Genomic DNA, 23587 nt, shown 5'->3' with positions numbered 1-23587 from the left:
AATCTGTGACTTGCTTTTCGACTAATGGCCATAATATAGGCACAAAATAATTCGAATGAATAAAATTTTTAATTTCGATCGAATAGTTAATTATTCGATCGAAATTGTCAAATAATCGATTAGGGCATTCATACAGGTTTAAAAAAAATACTTATAAATGGATCAACTGAAATTTAAATTTTCAAATGCGAATATCTTGTAAACTATAATGTATGTATATCTAAAATGCAAAATAACGTAACAAAAAAAATACCAAAATGAGAATGTTTGATATATAATGATGAATAAGTTATGAAATAATACAAAAAAGCTAAATTTTAATTTGGAAATGTGTTTGTCATTTTGTTTAGCGATCAAATGGGAGAAATTAAGTTTATACATAGATATTTTTAATTTTACAATGGTTTTTTCCTTCACTTTAAACATTTTTGAAATGATTTTACGTTATTTTGCATTTTATGTGATTAATTTGATGAACCTTCCAATCAAGCAGCTCATAAACTTCATATATAAAAAATGGTTTAGGTATTGAGTAATTGTATTATGTCTTTGCTAATATTTAGCAAAGACAAGCACCTTACAGTTAGAAATTAATAAGTTAACTACAAGAATATCCAGCAGTTCCTAACCTCAGTAACAAAATTGTTTTTGGTCACACACTGTTTGAATGGGTTGTCGATAATATGGTTTAAGAGCTTTTCTAAGAGCTTGTCATAGTCGAGGCATATTTACACATTTAACCGGATATTAAAAAAACATAGATTTTAATTTAATAAAATTAATTAAATAAATAAAAGACTTTTGTTTATACTTATTTGTTTTTATTTAAAATACACTAAATCACATAAAATATTTTTATATTTAAATTAAAATTACAAATATAATAAAAAATATAATATCATTAACAACTTTCTTTTTAAATTATGTTTAACTTAAAAATAATATACATACATATAATATAATAATAATTAATAACACTATAACAAATAATTAATTTATTAATTAAACAATAACAACAAGATGTTTATTATAGAAAAATGTCACGTATGAAGCTGTCCAGCCACTTTTAGGGGCTGGCAAATGCGAAAACAAACATATAAATGATAATGATTATTATTTTTATTTCAAAGGTGCTTCCACAACAGCAGCCGGTTTTCGACGACGTACCACATAATAAATTAAGCAAATAAAGGCCACTCCAATGCCACCAAACAACGCAGCCCACTGCACAACATTCAACGTTTTCAGTGTATTGATGAGACGTTTCTTGAAAAATGTCACCATTTCCCCATTCAACTCAATGCCCTGCACAGCGCAGCAACAACGAAAATAGAAAACAAGACAATAAATTTAATAATTTTATAGAAATTTTGTAACACATTTCAGCTGCGAAGCAAAACAAAGCAATGCAACCCACACTCACCTCTTCCACCCAAATGGCGGGCATTAGAACTGTTGTTAGATTTTCCGTAATCGTTATACGATTAATGCTCTTCAGAAACATATTAAACTGAACACGTTTGCCACCCTGCAGCGGAACGCCCGTAAGCTGCAACAATGAAAACAAAAACAAACAGAGAAGAGAAAATCAAATTTAATTAATGTCGTTAATTAATTTTCATTACAAAATTAATTGAAATTAATGAGAACAAGTGTGTGTGTTTTTGGGAATGGCTGTTTGTGTGTGTTCCTACTACATACATGTTGCACATCAACAAATGTTTGATGTTTCTTGGCATCCGGATTTAGTCCTCGTATGGTTTTCGTATATTCATTCGAGGCTCCCAGCATATGGGGCAATGTCAAAATAACTGGTGCGTCTGCAAAACAAACAAAAAAACAAAACAAATTTGAATAAATTAATTATTAAGAATAGTTCATTAAACTTTAATTAATGATATTTAATTGCATTAATATTTATTGTCATCATTCAACATTTGCTCAAAATATGTGCATATTTCAAAAATATGTAAATTAAAAAGTACTTGCTGTTGTGAACTCTGTATTAATAAAGTTCATATATGTACATTTGTCACTCAGTTAGTTACTTGTCCAGAGAGTCTGGCGGACAGTGAACCCATATTTCTTAAATTAACGGACCCTTAATTTATATCTAGTAAGAATATTTTACTCATAAGTATTTATGGTTTTTATTAAATTCAGACTAGCCGCAAGAAAAGTTTCCTAATGATAATGCAGAATGAATAGGTGAACAATTCTATAACGCATTTAAGAGAGAAGAGTAATATTTTTTTAGGAAATCCGTTAATTTGTCAGTGCTGTCAGAATAAATCGGTATTTGTACAAATATAGTGTTACGTTTTAAGCTTTTCAAAACGTTGGTTTATTTCCTTTAAATAAACCGGATACTTTTGATTGCAAATAAAAGCCGTTTAGTAGTTTAAAAATTGTAACAACTCTTTATTTAAAATGTACAACAACAACAGAATTGAATAGTCACTCAATGTTTTTTACACACGTTTGTAAATTCGCAGAAATACAGACACAATTTATAATGTACACGAATTTACTTGAAAAACACAACACACTTTAAGGCACTCAGTTGGTGTTTATTCGAAAAGCGTCTCTGATAAACTCACTAACGACTGCAACCTCTGCCACTATTTATAACACTGCCATCTGCACTCTAAATTGCTCATTAAATGTCAAAGTTCGAATATTCTAGATCTTACTAATACATACGCCATCTGTGGTGTACTTTCTACAATGTTCTTTAACTGAATATTCGAATTCGAATACAGCGTTGCCAACTTACGATCAAATCAACTGAAAGCTTTTGTTTAATAATGCCCACAGATATGTCACAGTTTGCTATTACAGCACTGTTATTTGAAAGCATTATGCTACTTTTAAATCAGCCCTTAAAATCGTTATATTTGAATTCAAGTACAATTTCGTAACAATATGTATCTCCGCAATAATAGACCGCTTATTATTATTTATTCGGGGTTTTTCGAATGAACATTTAAAAAAGCATATGGAAAACTGCACCATCTAGAAATAAAGGTGAATAATCTTCAATGCCAAGATTGACCGGTGCGAATTATTCCAGAAAACACTAGTAGAACAAAGGCCCCTACTTTTGATGACGGCACACCATTTGGTACTTTCAAGTATAAAATTGATTTTGGCTATTTAGGTAACATGACAGCTTTATAATGAGTGTGTTTTGCATATGTTGTATTGTAAAAATTCACCTTTGAATTCAATAATTTGGAAATTTTCGAGATCAACATGCATTTTTTCATTCCTTTTACTAAAAGGCTTAAGAAATTTGTTTTCAAATCATTTTGAAAATGATTAAAAGCTAAATAAAACTGAATGAAGAAAAATCATTTTAACTTTAAATTTTTAGTAGATTTGAATCAACAAAAATTTAATCATTCAAAGTTTGAATAAATTCTGTTATTAATTAACTTTAAAATTAATTCAATTTAAATGAAGCTTTTAAGAAACTAAATGATTGGAAATTGGGAATGGATTTATGAAATGAAAGGGAATTACGGATTAAGATTTTAGTGAATTAAGTTCAAATTGTATTAATTAATTAATTAATACGAAGCTCTATATATAATTAAATTTTGCTATAATATTCATAGTTTACAGTATTGTTATACATTTCGGGAATAGCCGGGTACCCGGGAATGTAGAGATAAATTTTACCGATTACCGGGAATCAAAACAGGTCGGGAAATTAAAAACCCTATGTATGACTTAAAAATGCGGAATTTTTGTACAATATAAATTTATTCAAAGTATTAGCCATTGTTAGCAATGAACTTTTTCAATCTTTTTGGCAACATATGGATTCTGAGCCAAAAGAACTGCTCATATTTTGAGGTCAAGAAAGAATCAAGCCAATTTCGGATACTCTGTGATGGAGTGAAGAGTATCAGAGGGGAAAGGTCTGGACTAAAAGGCGGTTGAATTTATTGTAACATGTTAGAGATTTTACAAAAGAAAACGTAAAATCACAAAATTTTCTCAAAACAAGTAAGAGAGCTATATTCGGCTGTGCCGAATCTTTTATACCCTTCACCAAATTATACTTCAAAATACAAATTTTAAATATTTCAAGGTAAACAAAATTAATTTTTTTTCAAAAATTGTTTTTTAAATTTTTTGGTAATTTTTTTTTTCGAATTGTTATTTTAAAATTTTTTTTAATTTTAAAAAAACATTTTTTTAATTTAAAAAAAAAATTTTTGATGAAAAAAAAAATTCGTATATTAATGACTTAGTAATCCAGATATATGTCAAAAATAGGTAAAAAAATCGAGGTTGTCCTGGTTTTTTCCTCATATCTCAGCCATTTGTCGACCGATTTTGCTGATTTTAAATACGAAACTTCTCGAAAGCATGTCTGACAGAATTATTGAAGATTTGGATCCCGAAGATATCTGTGGTCTTCAGAAAATTTATTTACAACAGACAGACGGATATGGCTTAATCTATAAGGCTATCGATAGTGATCCAGAATATATGTATATACTTTATAGGGTCGGAAAATTATATTGTGGAAATTACAAACGGAGTGACAAACTTATATATACCCTTCTCACGAAGGTGAATGGTATAAAAATAGTCAAAATTATGTAAAATCGTCACATCTGTTAGAAAACTGATGTCGATGTCTGCATTTTTTTGAGTTTGATGCTATTTTTTTACTGGGTTCTTATTTTAAAATAATCTTTAAACTCTCTTCTATTTAATAAAGTCCAAAACACTAAATTCGTTTTATTTTAAACAATTTGGGACATTTTTTTGCTTTAGAAATACATGAAAATTGAATTGAACGCGAAAATTCATGTGCGTGATTTTTATACCCTTCACCATGAGTGGCAAGGGTATATATACGTTTGTCATTCCGTTTGTAATTTCTACATTTTTCATTTGCGACCCCACAAAGTATATATATATTCTGAATCGTTATAGATAGCGGAGTCGATATAGCCATGTCCGTCTGTCCGTCTGTGTGTTGAAATCAACTTTCTGAAGCCCCCAAATAACTTACACGAATGATACATCAATATCTCCGAAATTCTTCCGGCTCGGTTGCTATTTAAAATCTGGCTGAGATATAAGGAAAAAACCAGGACAACCTCGATTTTTGACCTATTTTTGACCCATATCTGGATTACTAAATCATTATTATAGACAATATGGATATCTAATGATAGATATTTCAAAGACCTGTGCAACGACGTATATAAGACCATAGTAAGTTGGACCTACAATGGGTCAAAATCGGAAAAATCAAAATCACTAAATATTAAAAAAAAAAAATTTAAAAACTAAATAAAAAGAATTTTTTTAAAATTAAAAAAAAAATTATAAAATTTTAAAATTTAAAAAAAATTTAAAAAACAATTTCGAAAAAACAACTGGAAAAAAATTTAAATTTTGTTTACCTAAAAATATTTAAAATTTTTATTTTAAAGTATAATTTGGTGAAGGGTATATAAGATTCGGCACAGCCGAATATAGCTCTCTTACTTGTTAAAACATAATTTTTGATATTTGTTTTCATGAATTATTTACTTTCTGACACCTCCACCATCAAAAAAGGTGGGGGTACATTGTTTTTGTCATTTCGATTGTAACACATCAAAATATTCATCGCATACCAACAAAAGTATATATATTCTGGGTCTTTATGAAATTCTGGGACGATCTAGCTATATCTGTTTGTTAAAAACATGATAGGGCCCAAACTAAAGGACCTAGCATTCACAAATACTCTCTGTTGATAATGTTTGTTTCGTAATGAAAATAGGCAATATCTGTTCATGATTTCACATAGCCACCATATAAATGTCATCACGGAATACTGTTTTAGTATTAAAACTGATAAAACTTAGCACAAATTAGTTAAGTACTCTGAAATTATACTGCAAAGTATTGGGAAATTCGGATAATATTTGTCATCCCCATATATTGTCCCCCTTAGAAAATGACTTGAACATTTGTAATTGTCTTATAATAAACAAAATAAACATAACAACATAAACAAATTTTATATGAACCTAACTCTTTCTACCAACTTTTGTGAGGATCGGTCCATAATGGACCTTATATCCCATATAACCCGTATAACTGAAAAATATTTTATTATCACATATTGATGGTGGGTAGGCAAGATTCGGAAGAGCCGAATATAACCATCTTACTTGTTCAATATTTCAATTAGAATTGACGGTGAAATCAAATTCCAAAAATGTCAAAAACCATTACTTGGTAATCCAAGTTTTTGAAGAGGATGTTTAATAAAGAGTTTAATGAAATAGTAAAGTCTTCATATAAAAAAACTAAATCTTGATTAACTCTTTGGCGTAAAGAATAAAGCAATTTAAGCTGTCTTTAATGCAAGATGTTGCGGTGATTTATCAATTTTATTGCTAAATATACCTAATTAATAGTAAATATGATATATAATTAACTTTTGCTATATTTCAATTTATCATTAATCACCTAATTGAAAATATTATTTTAAATTAAGAACGAAACTTAATTTAAAACATAGATTATTAAAATGTGTTATAATAAATAAAAATTATTATTGCTTAGAGAGAAGTGAATAAAACAAAGTTAAAATTGCTATTTAAAATTTTTATTTTTCATTTATCTTTAAATTTATATACAATTGGGGTATTCACACGGTCTACTATTTGGTTTAAACAAATTTTGGTTGTGTTTCAAGCAAAAAAGTTCTAAACTAATGAGAGTATTTAACTATGTTTATTGTTTTGTCATAAAATAATACTTTTTTTGTTTAAAACACAACAACAAATATTATAATATATTAGGACATTAGGACAATATGTCTAATAGCAGACCGTGTGAATACCCCAAATGATTATCTAAAGTCCACATTTGTCTGATAAATTGTTTAACCATAAAACTATTAAAATTTAAATACTAAGGACTTGGATTGAAATAATTTGTTTATTTTCAGCATTATGAATTTGAATTTAACGGTCGGTAACTTCTGCTTGCAACATTGTTTTTAAACATTTCCTTCAGTAGAAACTTCTAATTATCAGCAATGTTGATAACACGCTGTTACTAACATTATTTATAAGTATGATAATATTATTTGGTGTATGACTTAAAAATGAGCGAATTACAATAGATGGCGTATCTTTTTAACGTTTTTAGTTTTTAATAACTTATATGTATGTCATTTTGAAGAGTACATATCTGCCATTTATTCTCACTTAGTTATTGAAGACTAAATTGTAAAGAACAAGATTGTTTTTGCTTCCAAAATGTCGAATTTTGTTCCAACAATGCGTCATATGCGGGAGGTTTTGTTTTACATCTTTAATTTGAAAAAAAGTGCCGTTGAAGCTCACGTATTCCTCACCAAAGCTTATGGTGAATGTGTTCCATCAGATTCAAGGTGCGAGAGATGCTTTGTTCGGTTCACGAAAGACAATGATCGCCCAGGCCAGCCAGGGTGCCATATGAATTGAACCCGAGAGACCTTGAAAGGCAATTTTGGATGTCCAAAATGAAGTTTGAACGCTATAAAAGAAAATCATTTTTGCTCCAAATCATTACTTGCGATGAAAGATGAATCCATTGCGATAACCCGAAGCATTAGAGATCGTACGTGAAGCCCGGCCAACCAGCTGAATCGATACCAAAGCCAAATTTGGTGGTAGCAAAAGTGTCCTATCTATTATGAGCTGCTGAAATCTGGCCAGACCATCACATGGAACCTATACCCAACGCAACTGATTCGTTTGAAGCGAGCATTTGCCGAAAAACGCCCAGAATACTTATGCGGCCAGACATGAAACTGTAATATTTTATCATGACAACGTTCGGGCACATGTTGCAATACTTATTAAAAAGTATTTAGAATGAAGTGGTAGGGAAGTTTTGCCTCCCCCGCTTTATAATTCAGACCATGCCCCATCATACTACTATGGCATACGCTTTACTTTGGAACAGAGTATCCCATATTGGGATGGGATAAAGATGAGCAGTTCTTTTGGCTCGGAATCAATGTCAGAAAGATGGGAAAAGGTCATAGCTAACAATGGCTAATACTTTGAATAAATTTATGTTGTACAAATATTTCAAAATAAAAGCTAAACATTTGAAAACATCTCGCATTTTAAACCCAATAGCTGTGAAGAGCTTTAAAAGCTTGTAGGTGATCATTGTGGAAATAGAACATTCGAGTTTTTCCGTTAGATTATTCATGAGACTTCTAGAAGTCGGCGCGCCATGGCGCTGTGTATATAAATTGTAGAACTTAGTTGTGAAGAGTCAGAGTATCGTAGACGCGGTTATAGTTAAAATGAACTGTATTAGCAGTGTATTATATAAGTGTGTGTATTAAAAGCAGAGTATGGAAATAAACAAATCGAAACGTTTGCTATCGTTTTGTTTTGTTCTTTGCAGTGAATAAAACAAAAACCAAACAAAATCAATGAGAATGATTGTCCCATTTTGTATTGTTTTTGCTCATGAGCGCAAACTGTACATTAATATAAACGTACGCAGCTATAAAAGAAAAGAGTAAGAACAATATTGAAACATTCTGATAAAAAACGTTTAACAAACGTTTGGTAATTGATTTACTCATTATAATAGAGAACACAGTACAATAAAATACAAAACGAATAAAAAATACGTTTCTCTATCTGTTTTGTACTCAAATGTACGATTGTAACGGTAAATTAAATAATGAAGATGAGTGAAAAGCTAATCGTTTCGTTTTCTCTCTTTGTCACTTGTAAAGTTTTTGTTTTGTTTTTGTTCATGTACAATACAATATAAAAATTTGGATTTGTTTTGTACATTTTGCAAACGTTTGCGAAATGTTTTGTTTGTTTTCATACTCTGATTAAAAGAGAGTGACTATTGTTAAAAAATTTTAAGCTAATGGTCGCTTTTATTTGTAATTAAAAAAATCCGGTTTATTTAAAGGAAATAACCAACGTCTGTAAAAGGTAAAAACGTAACAATATTAATATTAACAAGTAAGAAAGTATGGTCGGTCAAGCCCGACCATATAGGGTATTATAGGGATTTATGTCTATATGAAAGTTATTTATGTTGAATTTTGTGTATATACCAACATTTTTAAGCGATTTATGCACGTTAAAGTGATTTTCGGAAGCGGGTCTATATGGGAGCTATGACTAATAATGGACCGATCGTAACAAAATTTGGTGACATGAATTTTGTATATGGGGCATTTCATGTCAAGTGAACCAACTTTTGAAATCGATGTCTTCCGATCGGGATGAAATTTAAAAGTCAAAAAAGTTTTTGATTTCGGAAAAAAAATATTAAAAATTTTTTATTTTTTTTTTTAAATATTTTTTTTCGAAAGATCGAAGAAATAGCTATCTATACTATTTGGGACACATTTTGCTAAGAACAATAGGTAATAAGTTACATGGATAAGAAAAAACCCCTGTTTGACCAAATTGTCAAAATTTTACCCCCTATAACTCAGAGAGTTCTCGACCGATGTTGTTGAAAAATTGTGTCTGAGTTACTATCCAATAGAGCTAACCTTGGTGCAAATTTCATCCCGATCGGAAGACATCGATTTCAAAAGTTGGTTCACTTGACATGAAATGCCCCATATATAAAACTTATTTGGAGCGAAATTTGTGTAGATACATAGATAAATTAAACATTTATGACCGATAAAGTCCAATTTCGAGGGGACATTTGTATGGGGGCTAGGTGAAATAATGGAGCGATTTCAGCCAGTTTCAATAAGGTTCGTCCTTGGGCCGAAAAAATTATATGTACCAAATTTTATCGAAATATCTTCAAAATTGCGACCTGACCAACCAGCCAGCCAGATGGACGGACATCGTTTAATCGACTCAGAAAGTGATTCTAAGTCGATCGGTATACTTTAAGGTGTTAGACCAATATTTTTGGGCGTTACAAACATCTGCAGTAACGCATTATACCCTCCCCACTATGGTGGTGTAGGGTATAATGCACCTAGCTATTATCCTTTCACTCCTCCATTTTATTTGTTAAGATTGAACAGAACAAATGGTTTTTAAATGCTTATTATAAAAAAATTAAAAGAAAAGAATAAATAGTTATATATATATAAATGAAATGGTCCATGTATGTAATGTCATCACGTGAGAGCGATTTGGCAGATTTTTTAAAGAAAAAAAAATTCAACAATTCCGGTTAAAACTCCGAAATTCTTTTTTTGTGAGTCCAGTCAACAGTAATAAAAAAGCTCCCTAAAGTATGCAGTACAAATTTAGATATTTTATTTGCAAATAAGTAAGAACAGGCTAGTGTGCGTGGGTTGGAGAAACATGAAGAACTAACATTAGTAAATGCTACCGGGCGAAGCCGGGGCGATCAACTAGTTTTAAATAAATGAGTATGTAGTGCTTATCACAAACTGAATTGCATATTTTGAATTCATAATAAAATTTTGTATTTTTTTTAAATTTATTTTAAAATTTTTTAAAAAAGACTTGAGGAATTTTTAAAACAATTTAGTTATTAATTTATGGACTGAAAATTGTATTTAATGTATTTCTAATTAAAATGAATTGATTGTTTAAAAAATTTTCCATTTCCAAATTAGCATTTTTCAAAATAATATTTTTTTTTTTGTATAAATAAGCTAATTTAAATTGTGATTTACAATTCGTCACAAAACGAGAGTAATTTCATAAAGTCAAAAGTAACATTAATAAAAAAGTACTGGTATTTTCAAATTTTTGTAGGCGTTGTACCAGCCAAATTAATGATTGATAAATAATTTATACATTTTTGAGAATTATAAAGACAAAAAAAATTGTGACATCTATACAATGGAAATTATTTCAACAATGTTTACTACGGTTTCTATTAAAGCTACTTGCTTGAAATGCTTAGGTAATCGCAGCGTAGAAGCAGTAAGGTAAGGGAGATACATTTTTAGCGGATTTTCTAAAATTATGCAATAGTTTTATATATTTTAGAAATGGATAAATGATTTTGGTTGGAGATGATCCATTTAGAAGCTATTTTTCATGCTTCTAGCAAGAAATACACAAAACCCCTTTTTTATATTACTGCTTCATTGCTGCTATTCTGTAAGTCTTTACTGCGAGAAGCATAATGCTACTAAATTATTTATTTTTGTTTTTAATAATAATATTAATTAGTATTAGAACGAAAGTTAATTTAATTTGTGTTGGCCTAAATTTGAACAATGTTTGATTGTTATTGATCGTATATTCATTTGTAAAGCTGTACTAATTATTTATTTAAAACAATTATAAATTAGCATCACATGTATCACCATGTAAATTGTTAATGCACCGTTTCCGCATTAATTTTTCAATATTCTTCTTGAAATTAAAATAAATAAGCAACACTTAATGATAAGATCAAATTTCATAACAAATTGCTATAAAACAATAATTATGATTAGTTTTATTTTTGTATATGTTTAAATAATATATTACACTGTGCTACAAAATAATAAACATGAGAACATACTGAGAACATATATGTGGGTTTGGGCAATATCTAGTGTTTGTACACAATTTATTGATTCCTAAGCCAGCCAAATTTTTACAAAGGTATGAAAAGCAAGTTCCATCCGCTTTAAAAAAATTTATACATTTAAATGTTTAAATTTCCTGCTGGAATTTTGTGTAATATGTTCAGCATTTAATTTTCAAAATTTCATATCGAATACAATTTATGATCGATTTTGTTAAAAATATTCCTGTTTATTTTATAGATTTATAGATTTTTGGTAATTATTCGAACTTTTTATTTTATATAATTTGAAATTAAAATTTAATTAGACTTAAGTTCATTTTTATTATAATTTATTTGTAATAATTCAAAGAATATCACTGAATACTAAAATTTTTGACAATTGGCAAATTGGAATGCATTTTCTACCCTACCAAGGGCGCACTGTGGGGGATTGGAGGAAAAAATTGGAAAAAAAATCGGTAACTTCTAAACTAATAGACCGATTCTAATAAAACTTGCAATGGCTATAGAGGAGGTGTTGATAAGTTCAAGTTTTGAATTTGGGCTTATAACAAGGGGGCGCCGAGCCACAATGCCCCAAAGTGGGGCACCTCGTGTATATCACAAATTAAAAATGATGCCAAATTTTTGTGATCCAATTTAAAAGATTTTTATATATATGAAATCGACTAGACGAGATCTACAGAAAACACTGCTTTAGCCATATATTATCTCTTAAAGTTTACGAGTTATTCGCTTTTGAAAAGTAAAATTTTATGTTTTTTACATACCTCGGTCTGCTTTTGCTAATAATGGATCCAATTCTTTCCCTATTTTCTTAAAGTATCTTTTTTTGAATTAACAACAAATTTATTAATAATCAATAGAAAAAACTGTTTAAAAAACGTTACTGAGTCAAAAGTTATGTGTATTCAAACTTAAAAAAAATAAAAAAAGTTGTTTTTCACCATTTTTTTCGAAAAAAGTACTTACATTAATTTTAAATCATACATAAAATAAGAAAAAGATAAATAGTGTATTTATATTTCTCTGAAAGACAACACTTCGGGAAATATTATAAAAGCAAAATAATATCAAAATTCGTATTATTGCGCGGTCCAGAGCCTTCCGAAGTAGACCTATTTTTTATATAAATTTCAAAATATTAAGACCTGTTTTGTATGTCCCAGTATGTTCTTCAATACTTCGCAAAGGGATTTCATAGCCCCGAACTCGGTGCCTTCAATAGATCCAAAAATCAAAAGAATTCCAATTTTGGGATTTTTGAAAAATTGTTTTGGTAATTGTGGGATTGTCATTAACAATTCACAAATATCTTTTTCACTTTTGGATGTAGATCAAAATTTTCTATATAAGTGTAAAGTCTCATTATAAACGATTAATAAACAAAACTTTTATTGCATTTTAAAAATTAAAATTTTCGAAAAAAAGTCAGCTACCATTTTTTATTCCCATATTTTTGAAAAAAGTCTTCTATAATTTTTTTAATTCTTAAAAATTTTGTACATGAAAAGATGGACATAATTTCCTACACGTTGATATATAATATGTATATCTTTTCTTTTTCACTAATCAAATTTATGGATGATGGAAGTAAATAATCACCCCTATCGCGAATCAACATTTCACATGAAATATTTTCCCTTTTCCTTTTTTCGTTCATCAACTTTGTTCACGTGAAAAAAATTCCCCTTGTTGTCAAATTTTTAGATGGAATTTTGTAAACAATAAACAGCTGTTACGAACAAAATCAACTATTGTGAATGTAAAATTCATCATGATATTCCCGATAGCAATTTTCCCTTCGAGGGAAATGGATATTTCATGGGAACAAAATTTCACATGTTATTGCCGATAGGGGTGAATGTAAATGTTTATAAACATGATGAATGTTGCAAGCAGCCATTACAGACCCTCAAATTCAAATTGATAATACAGTTTCGTAAAAATATTTATGAATGCATGCACTAATTTCAAATCTGTAGTTATACCCTACACCACCATAGTGGGGAGGGTATTATGCGCTTGTGCAGATGTTTGTAACGCCCAAAAATATTAGTCTAACACCCACCTTAAAGTATACCGATCGACTTAGAATCACTTTCTGAGTCGATTAAACGATGTCCGTCCGTCTGGTTGGCTGGCTGGCTGTCCATGTAAACCTTGTGCGCAGAGTACAGGTCGCAACTTTAAAGATATTTCGATCAAATTTTGTATATATTATTTTTTCGACCCAAGGACAAAGCCTTTGAAAATGGCTGAAATCGGTCCATTATTTCACCTAGCCCCCATACAAATGTCCTTCCGAAATTGGACTTTATCGGTCATAAATGTTTAATTTATAAATGTATCTCCATAAATTGCGCTCCAAATAAGTTTTATATATACAAAATTCATGTCACTAAATTTTGTTACGATCGGTCCACAATTAGTCATAGCTCCCATATAGACCCACTTCCGAAAATCACTTTAACGTGCATAAATCGCTTAAAAATGTTGGTATACTCACAAAATTCAACATAGGGGGCATTTACATTATGACTTTAAGTCATGACTATAAATCATGTTTAATTTTTTGTACTAACAAATTGTGACGTCTAAACATATAGCAAGTTTTTTGTTGTTCAAGACTTTTTTTGATATTCTGCTTTGAGCTCTTTTCTGATTGGTTGTTGATACGATTATATGCCAAAAAAGGCAAAGTGTAAATGCCACCATAGTAAACTTTCATAGAGACATAAATCACACGACCTAATTTCATGGTGATCGGTCCATAATTGGTCATAGCCCCCATATAAGGCCCACTTCCGAAAATCACTCAAAAATATAAATTATTGAAATTTTAAAAGAAAAATGTTTTTGCTCTTTTACTTAGTGTAGGGTATTATATGATCGGGCTTGACCGACCATACTTTCTTACTTGTTTTTAATTATTGTAGACAACTTTACTTCGAAAATTGTTTTTCGATCACATGAAAAAAAATTTAAATTCAGTATTTATTACGAGTCCAAAAATAGATGACTTTAAAGGTATTTCTTCAATCATGCTTAAAATGTAGACATATCTATTAATTTTTACTGTAGCACAGTGTTATGTATGTTTTATATTTATATTGAACAATATATTTCTATTAACAATATAATTTCAGTGTTTAAAAAGCTACGATAACTAACAAATTTTTAACTGTTGCTACAACTACTGCTTCAAAAAATTGTACGTAGCGGTAGCAGTAGCATTTGTCTTTTTTCGTTTTCTTGTTTTTTTAAAACAACTGCTACCTTCAAAATATAAAACTCTTAACAGAGCAGTAGTAATAAAACATGAATTGTATATGGAGTAGTAGCATAAAAAAACAAATCATTGCTACTGCTCTATATCGAGTTTTAATTTTTAAGGTAGCAGTTGATGCAGCAGTTAAGGTAGCAATAAAAGTAGTCAAAAAAGAAAATCTTCAGTCATAACACCAAAATTGACAGAATTAAACACTGTGTGTTGTTTTTGTTTTGAGAGAGTTTGAAAGAATTATTCGATTTTATTCGTCTCAGATGTTCGTGTTGCTAACAGAAATATCGTGTTTTCTGTGTGTATAACAAAAAAGCCGAACTTTTGTTTACAACACGACCAACTTACACAAATATACATTCACAACAACAACACATAATATACTTTTTTGGTTGAAGATTTTTATTTTTGACTTATTTTATTGCTACCTCAACTGCTACTTAGCTGCTACTTCAACTGCTACTTAACTGCTACTTCTTCTACTACCTCAACTGCTACTTCTATTACTACTAAATTTTAAAAGTAGCAGAATTAATAAAAAACTAATGACTGCTACATCAAAACTTTTTCTTTTTTAAGGTAGCAATAGAAAATAAATTACTCTGCTACTTTTAAATTTTTCTTTTATTAGTACTACTACAACTACTGCTACCAAAATGTGAAGGTAGCAGTAGTAATTATTGACTCCGAGTTTTCATTAATAATTTTTTAACTAGACTACTTGTGTTTTTTCGTTGCTACTGCTACTTGTAGTCTAGTTTTTTAAACACTGTATAATTTAGCATACAAATAACACATACATTTCAGTTGCCAAGAGATGGGGTTATTTTTATACTGATCATTAGGTTTTTTTAATATTCCATAAACCTAACTCCACCTCTGCAATCAATTCTAGTTTAACTAGTATTAATCAAATGGTGCTGGATATACATATTTAGTTCATAAGATCTATATTTGTTGCCATGTACATAATTTTGATCATAAACCCCACCCCCTCCTGTGGTTAATGAAAAATCAATTCCTTATTTCTAACTGAAATGCCCTCTGCAACTATTCAACAATTGCAAAACGATCATTAAGCGATACGATCGCTCACACACATAACTTTAAATTTAAATAAAACAAAAATAAATTAGTATACAAAAATACGTATTTGTACAATAAGTAGTTGGAAAAAAAAACTTATATTTTTTTAATGCTTAAGTGTTAAAATGTTAATTAAGTTGTTGATGAAGAAAGAATAAGAAACATGCGATATGTACAATGACTACTTAATAAGACAACAGTACAATAATATATTTTAATCAGAGATTCTTTTTTCAGCAAAAAGTTATAAAACTAAATTGAAATAAATAAATAAAAAACCACATAGAATATTTAGTCTTTGATTTATTAGCAACACGTTCCAAAACTTAAAAAAAGAATACCACAATATATTTTATACAAATTTGGTCAAAGATTATATTGTATTGTAGGAATTCTATTAAATATTAGAGAAGTAACTAGTGTAGCCTATTGAGTTGGCTATTTAATTTGTAACATTTAATTAAATATTATAATGAAGGTCAATCAACTGACCAGCATTTCATTAATTTCAAATACATGTTTTTTAAGTTTATTACAATTTTACGAGGATATATCCATTCGCCCACAGTTCATTAAGAAAATAATAAAAGTTCAGTTTTGGGAATAAATGTAACATGACAGTTTATCCGCTCATTAGATTCGCATGATCAGTATATACAGACTTGCTAAAATTGAATAGTCATGGATCACCCCAGATTTTCATTACTTTACATATCATTTTATAACAACTAGGAATTTGGTACACATTTATGACCGTGTAAAACGAAATATTCGAAGGATTAAATGTCGATGATCTGACGTTTATACCATATGATGCAAAGGAAGCATCCACAGCAACAAATTGATCTATGGATTTTAACAAGATCACCAAGAAACTCAATAACATAAAATCTCTCATAGAAAGACACTCAAGGATATAATGCTGAGTTAATGACTACAAAATTTGATCAAATGAATATCTGGATACAATATTACTGCTATATGATGATTTGTTCTCACTAGAACAGACATAAAACTTGGAGTTTGCGAATCACATGAAGTGAGATCAGATAAGGGGTGATCAGATCTACATTATTTTGCTGTTCAATGTTTAAGAACTGATAATATAATTTAAAAAGAAGTGGGACTTACATTATTTTGCTGATCATTTTATAAAAACTGATATTCGTACTTGAAAAACTAAACTTAGGACTCCCCAGGATCAACCGGAGGATAAACAATAGATAACAACTTTGGTTATAGGAAAATCGAGAGGAAGTAACAAATTTTGGGACTTCAGAAGAGTCTAGATGGATAAACATAACTGACAGCGCAATTATGGATGTTTACAAGATCACCAAGAAACTCACCAACATAAAATCTCCCATAGAAAGACACTCAAAGGTTATAATGACAAGTTAATGTCTTCAACTCGGTGATGATTTCCTCTCACTACTTCTTCCATATATCATGGAGTTGCGAATCTCATCAAGTGAGATCAGATATGTGGTGATCTGATCTACATTATTTTGCAGTTCATTGTTTAAGAACTGATAATATAATTTAAAATAAGTGGGATTTACATTGCAGTGCAGTGCAGATCATTTTATAACATCTGATATCAACCGGAGGATCAACAATGGATAACAACATTGGTTATAGGAAAATCGAGAGGAAGTAAAAAATTTTGAGACTTTAGAAGAGTCTAGATGGATAAACATAACGGAAAGACGCCATTAGGGATGGTAAGGAAGTATCCGCTGCAACAAATTGATCTATGGATTTTAACAAGATCACCAAGAAACTCACTATAATCTTCCATAGAAAGACACTCAATCAATATGATACCGAGTTAATTTAATCAAAGTGAGATCAGATATGGGGTGATCAGATCTACATTATTTAAGAACTGATAATGTATGTTAAAAATATGTGAAAGGATCATGATATTACTACTGGAACAAAGGAAAATCTCTATTAAAATTGATATACCAGTAACGAATCACTATTTAACATAAATTTATACTTATTATTATGTTTTAACTTTAAGAATAAAGCTTATTATTCAGTGATCATGGAAGTGTATTCAAGATTCGTTCCAAACTCTTAACAACAAACTTTTAAAAACTTTTACTTTTAATTGTACACACCATATAAAGAGTAGATAGATGATCTCCAGTTGATCATAAATTGTAAACATTGAAATTCTTTTAAAAGTCAAGTGAATGATTTGGCACTAAAAGAAGAAAGAAACCAAAAAAAAGAAGAATATTTACTCGTACTATAAATGTTAATCACATACAAAATAAACTATTAACTGATAATAAAATAAAATTCAAGTGTAATGTGAAAAAAAAAACTTCAACACTTTACATATTCAAGGTCTTGATTACTTGAACCAGCATCTTTATAGATTTTTGGGGGATACAATTAAATTTAAATATGTAATTAAGGTTACATATTTATTACGCTGTCATTAAGCGATCGTATGCCCACGATTCGGAAATTATGATTTTTTAATTGAAACCTTACTCGTTAAAAATAGTTTAATTTAATGTCTTTTTAATCCGGTTTAATTTTTTAGTGGAAAAGAAAAAAGAAGACTTAAAACAAGTCTCTTAAGCGAATTTATAGAATTTCTATGGATATTAACTATTTTATGTGTTTGCATAATTATAAAAGTGGGAATTTGTCAAACACTTGATTCGCAAATGGGATTTCATTCACAAAGAGAAAGGAAATAATTTCAAAAGAAATTAAAACAAGAACTTAACTTATAAAGGCTTTAAATAGAAAGAAGCTGTCAACTGTCAAATACACTGTTGAACTTTAAAATATTTCCAGTTTTGAAAACAAGCCATGGAACGATTTTTTTGTAGATCAATGTTAAATTAAAGCTAGTTAAGAATCCCAATTTCATTCTCAAATAAATACTATATCTGTTTTTGATTTTAGACGATAAAGGTTTTCTTCTCAACCATAATTTTAATCCTTTCTGGGATCATGTCTCCCATCATGCTTTGTTAATTTTAATTTAAATTCTATTTGTATAAGAACATTTTATATTTTCAATATTCATACATTATGTATTTTATAACAAGTGTGTTATGTTTTGTTTATAAATTATTACTGTTTAATAATGTTTAATTCTAATCATGAAGTTAATTTCATTAGTGTATTTAATTTATTGTCAGAACTCTCAAAATTTTATATGATGTTGCTAAATGGAAAATTACCATAATCAATAATGAGTTCTAGAAAGTATATCAGGTGTTTAAACTAATTTTAGATTTTATTTCGATGCTACACTGAAATTTTTTTGGGGGAATCATTAATTAAACGGTTTAAATGGAAATCTCTAACTCAGAACAGATTTTTAAAATTTGTTGGACTATTATTTTAAACACTGATAACACAGGTCAACAGCAAAAAAAGGCTTCACTAACCACTATATAGACTTGATGCATCATGGTTACTTAAGTACAAAAATGATAAAAAATTTTAATTCTATGGATAGATTTTTTTTAAAAAATTTTTATTCTAAAATTGTGAATTTTTTTAAATGTTTCTTTACATAATTTGAGATAACTCAAAAAGATTTTGTCCGATATTATTGATGTAAACATAGAATAGTTCAAATTTACATAACCTTTATACGCTTGTATGCACATACAATTTTCTGAAAATAAGCGAATTCACTTAATTGTGAATAAATTCGAAAATAATCCATCGATTTTTATGATCGATATCTCACTTTGTTTCTATTGCGATAAAGCAATAAATCTGAACAATTTCTTGTGAGTTTTTCATGTAAAAAATATATTTTTGGCTTCAATTTGTTATTACTCCGTACGACACTCAATATTAGACACTAACCGGATGATATACGTCTGAAACAATAAATTAAATGGAAAAAAACTGTGTTTTCAGTTTTAAATTTCGTGATCCTGTTTCCTTTTAAAAGTACTTCAAATTTTCAGAGGAGTACATTTTTAAAAAAATGTTTTAAAATACTTCTGATCATTCTACTATGTCAAATTTGGTGTCAAATGATCAAGAAGAGTTGTAAAATATTTCGTATTATTTTTATTTTATCCTGTAAGGATCAAAAGATGTCAAAAATGTCCTTTCAAATTTTTATCCTTGAATATCCTTTTATATTTTCAATACTTTTTTTTTAAAAAAAATAGTGAGTTAAAGATCCAAATATTGAATACCACATGCCAAAATTTCATCCTTCTATCTTAACTACTTAAGTGTTACAAAATATTTTAAATTTGAATTATTTGATTTTTTATATTTTATTTTAATATTTCATTCGAAAAAAATATAACAAAATCCGTTGTGAAAAGCAACGAAGAAGACGTTTTACCGACCAAATTTCGTGACCGATCGTCACGAAATTTGGTGAAAATGGGCGAATTCACTTAATTGTGAATAAATTCGAAAAGAATCAATCGATTTTTATGATCGATATCTCATTTTGTTGCTATTATATGTGGGTTTGTGATAAATTGAACAATTTCTGCCATTTTCGATTTTTCATGAGTTTTTTAAAAGACAAAAATTTGCTATTTTCACGTAAAAAATATATTTTTTGCTTAAATTTGTTATTATAACCCCGAAACTACTGATCCCATTAAAACGTAATATATAAACCAGTGTTGCCATTTTGACACTATAGCGTCCAAGCAGCATTTCTGTCATACCAAATCGTCTTTCAAGGTCTTTCAGCTTCAATTCATATGGTACCCAATTTCCCGGCTTTCAAACGTTTTGAAATTGCTGATTGAGTAGCTCCCAATGATTTTGCAAGCTCTTTTTGACTTTTACAAGAAACATCATAGAGTACTGCCACCAATTCTAGATCTTTTGCCTGCCTGGGCGATATTTGCCTTCTGTGTCAAAATCACTACTTTTGAACCTCATAAAGCATCTCTCGCACGATGAAACACATTCACCATAAGATTCGGTGAGCAATAGGTGTACGTCAACGGCACTTTTTTCCAATTCAAGAAGTAAAGCTAAACTTCCCCCATATAACGCTTTGTTGGCGAAAAAATTCGAAATTTTCGAAAAAAAAAAATTGTTTAATGTACAATCACTAAGTGATAATAAAAAAGGAGTTCAAAAGATTCGCATGTATTGTTAATCCCGCACTTTTAAGTCATACACCCAATATTATTCAAAAAATTTATTAAAATTTATTTAAAACCAGAAATTTTTTAATAATATTTTAGTGACAACACTTGTTATGATGCCCTATTTTGTCCCAACATTACATAAAGTAATCTGGTGGTATCTAAAGACCCTAAAATCGCTATTTTTGCGGGAAAGCATCTTCTAGGATCTTCGTCTGGACAGAGTAATGAATCGTTTGGACAAATAATTTACCCCAATGATAGCCATGCAATTTACTGAAAAGAAGATCACCAAGTAATATACTGAATTGCTCATATGAGGACACACATATAACTTGGAGTTACGAATACCATTAAGTGAGATCAGATTTCTCGGTGGAAATACCTACTCTAGAGGAAATTACTAATGCAATTAAGAATCTTAAGAATAACAAGGCATCAGAAATTGAAAACATCTCACCCGAGCTCCTAATATCTCACCCTCATAAAAAGCCTTGGAATAACTGAGGCACCACGTGAACTACCGACTGCATTAATAAGGAAATACAATTTTGAACAAATTATGGAGATTTAACCATATATCGATTTGAACCGAAGCCACATCCGTAATCCTATATTCATGTAATGCAGCTTTCCGAGGTAATAATATCATTAAAATATATCCAAATTTCTGCCTAGAATTGGCTATGCTATATATAGAACAGAGAATACCTCTTGACTTGAATCCTCAAGGAAGCAGAATGGCAATTGAATATTTATTCATTTTGAATCCTTAAATGTCCTTTTTGATAGGACTTTTTTTTATTTGCTCAAAAAAGGGGTCAAATTGACCCCTAAGGAGAGGAGCTAGAGGGTTAGGATCTTCCACAAAAATTATCCCCATAAAATTCCATAATATAACTCTGACCATAAGAATTCTCTCAGATAATAACTTACAACATTTTTTTCATTTAGTATAAAGCTCCCTTTGATCAACAAATTTAAACTTTGACCCACTGTAAAAGAAAATTCAGACCAGCTGGACTAAGTTTATTCTACAGAAATGATCTAATCAACATGCTCTTTCAGAATTATAGGGTCACTATTCTGTTCCAATCAAAAATTTTCAATTTGTTGGACAGTGTAATTAGTCATTAGCCCACCGAAGCATTTATCTCTCGGATTGTACTCATTAGCTAGTCATAGTTAGCCGATGAATGCCGAAAAATGTATCTCTTCGGATTGAATTCAATTAGTCGTAGACCACCAAGAGTCGAAGTATTTATCTAATAATTCATCTTCTTGAATTACATCCGTTGCATTTACTTTATAATAATAAGTCGTTAGCCGACCGAGAGCCGAAGCTTTCTCTGCTCTGTGGTAAAGAACATTTCAAAGGAAGCAGACATTTGAAGAACCTGGTCATACTAAGCATACCCCGGATGGAAACAAAAATTAAAAAAACATAGCATCATATGCTTTGTTTCTTTCTTTCTTTTCAGTGTATTTTTAAAGTTATTAAATATTGAATAAATATTTTAACACACGCTGATAGCTCCTAGAGAGTTCTATGAATTGGTATTTTAGTATTTTAAGCATTTGTAGAAATATTTAAATTTAAACCAACAAAACATTTGTGCGCAATGATACAAAATATTAACGCAAACAGTTTTAGCATACTTAAGTATCTGCATATTCGATAACAAAATGGTGCTAGAGTTATAAGGAAACAATTTAAGTCAAATCTTCCAACATTTTTGATTTTCCTCATCTACATTTATTTTGTGGAACTAATAGTTTTATGGAATAGAATGTAGAATAATTAAAAAATCAATGTATATGATAATGAAGTTTCCATTTATTTTTACTTAAGTAAGATGGAAACCGATTTGTTCTGAAAAGATTTACGTTTTATATCCATTAACTCTTATCGAACAAGTGACCTACAAAATTTGGAATATATTAAATTGCCCATCACCGAGTCACGAACAAGTTTTGAAGCTATTAAACTTTAAATTTATAAACAATTTAAAAGCAAATGAATTTTATAACAGCATCTGGATTACAGATTCCTAAAAGCAAAACCGTTATCTATAGATACTATTTCATGGTTAACTTCTTGACCTACCATTTAAAAACCTAAAATGTTTCAATTAATTAATTTGCCAACAGATTGTACGTATTCCAGAGGCTACACAAACACAACATACTGTTCTAACTGTCAATGTGACCAGAGATACGTTGACCTTTTGCTAAATATACGAGAACTCATTATAGAATCAAAACTTTTCTTATCTAAAAATTAAGGAGGTTTTGAGAAATATTAAAAAGCAATAAAGTGTTAAGATATATTTATGTTCCACACGCTAGTGACAGCCAAATGTATCTAATTAAAACTATCTCTAACATCCAGCTATACTAAATAGATTTCTGCCAAATGGCATAATATTTAAATTTAAAACAAAGCAAAAAAAATAAATAATGTTTCAATTTGAATTTAATACTAGATTCATTGGTCCCATTTATACAGACATTCGATACATATTAAACTTGGTTGCCAGACGGGAATATATACCTAGTATTTTTATAT

At 29.4% G+C, this 23587-nt stretch overlaps 1 protein-coding gene across 1 annotated transcript in view; it reads right to left on the bottom strand.

Moving 5' to 3' along the window:
• Positions 1-1007: 1007 nt before the first annotated feature.
• Positions 1008-23587, bottom strand: part of Snmp2 (Sensory neuron membrane protein 2) — a 94879-nt gene continuing 72299 nt past the window's right edge. The window contains exons 8-10 of the mRNA XM_065502847.1: positions 1702-1820; positions 1424-1549; positions 1008-1305 (exon numbers count right to left, since the gene is read on the bottom strand). Of these exons, the coding sequence (XP_065358919.1) occupies positions 1120-1305; positions 1424-1549; positions 1702-1820 (431 nt within the window). The 3' untranslated portion in view covers positions 1008-1119. The remainder of the gene's footprint in view (positions 1306-1423; positions 1550-1701; positions 1821-23587) is intronic.

The sequence above is a fragment of the Calliphora vicina genome, chromosome 3 (assembly GCF_958450345.1).
Source record: "Calliphora vicina chromosome 3, idCalVici1.1, whole genome shotgun sequence".
Taxonomy (NCBI): domain Eukaryota; kingdom Metazoa; phylum Arthropoda; class Insecta; order Diptera; family Calliphoridae; genus Calliphora; species Calliphora vicina.
The sequence above is the reverse complement of the archived record's forward strand: the minus strand, read 5'-3'. Positions and strand labels throughout refer to the sequence as shown.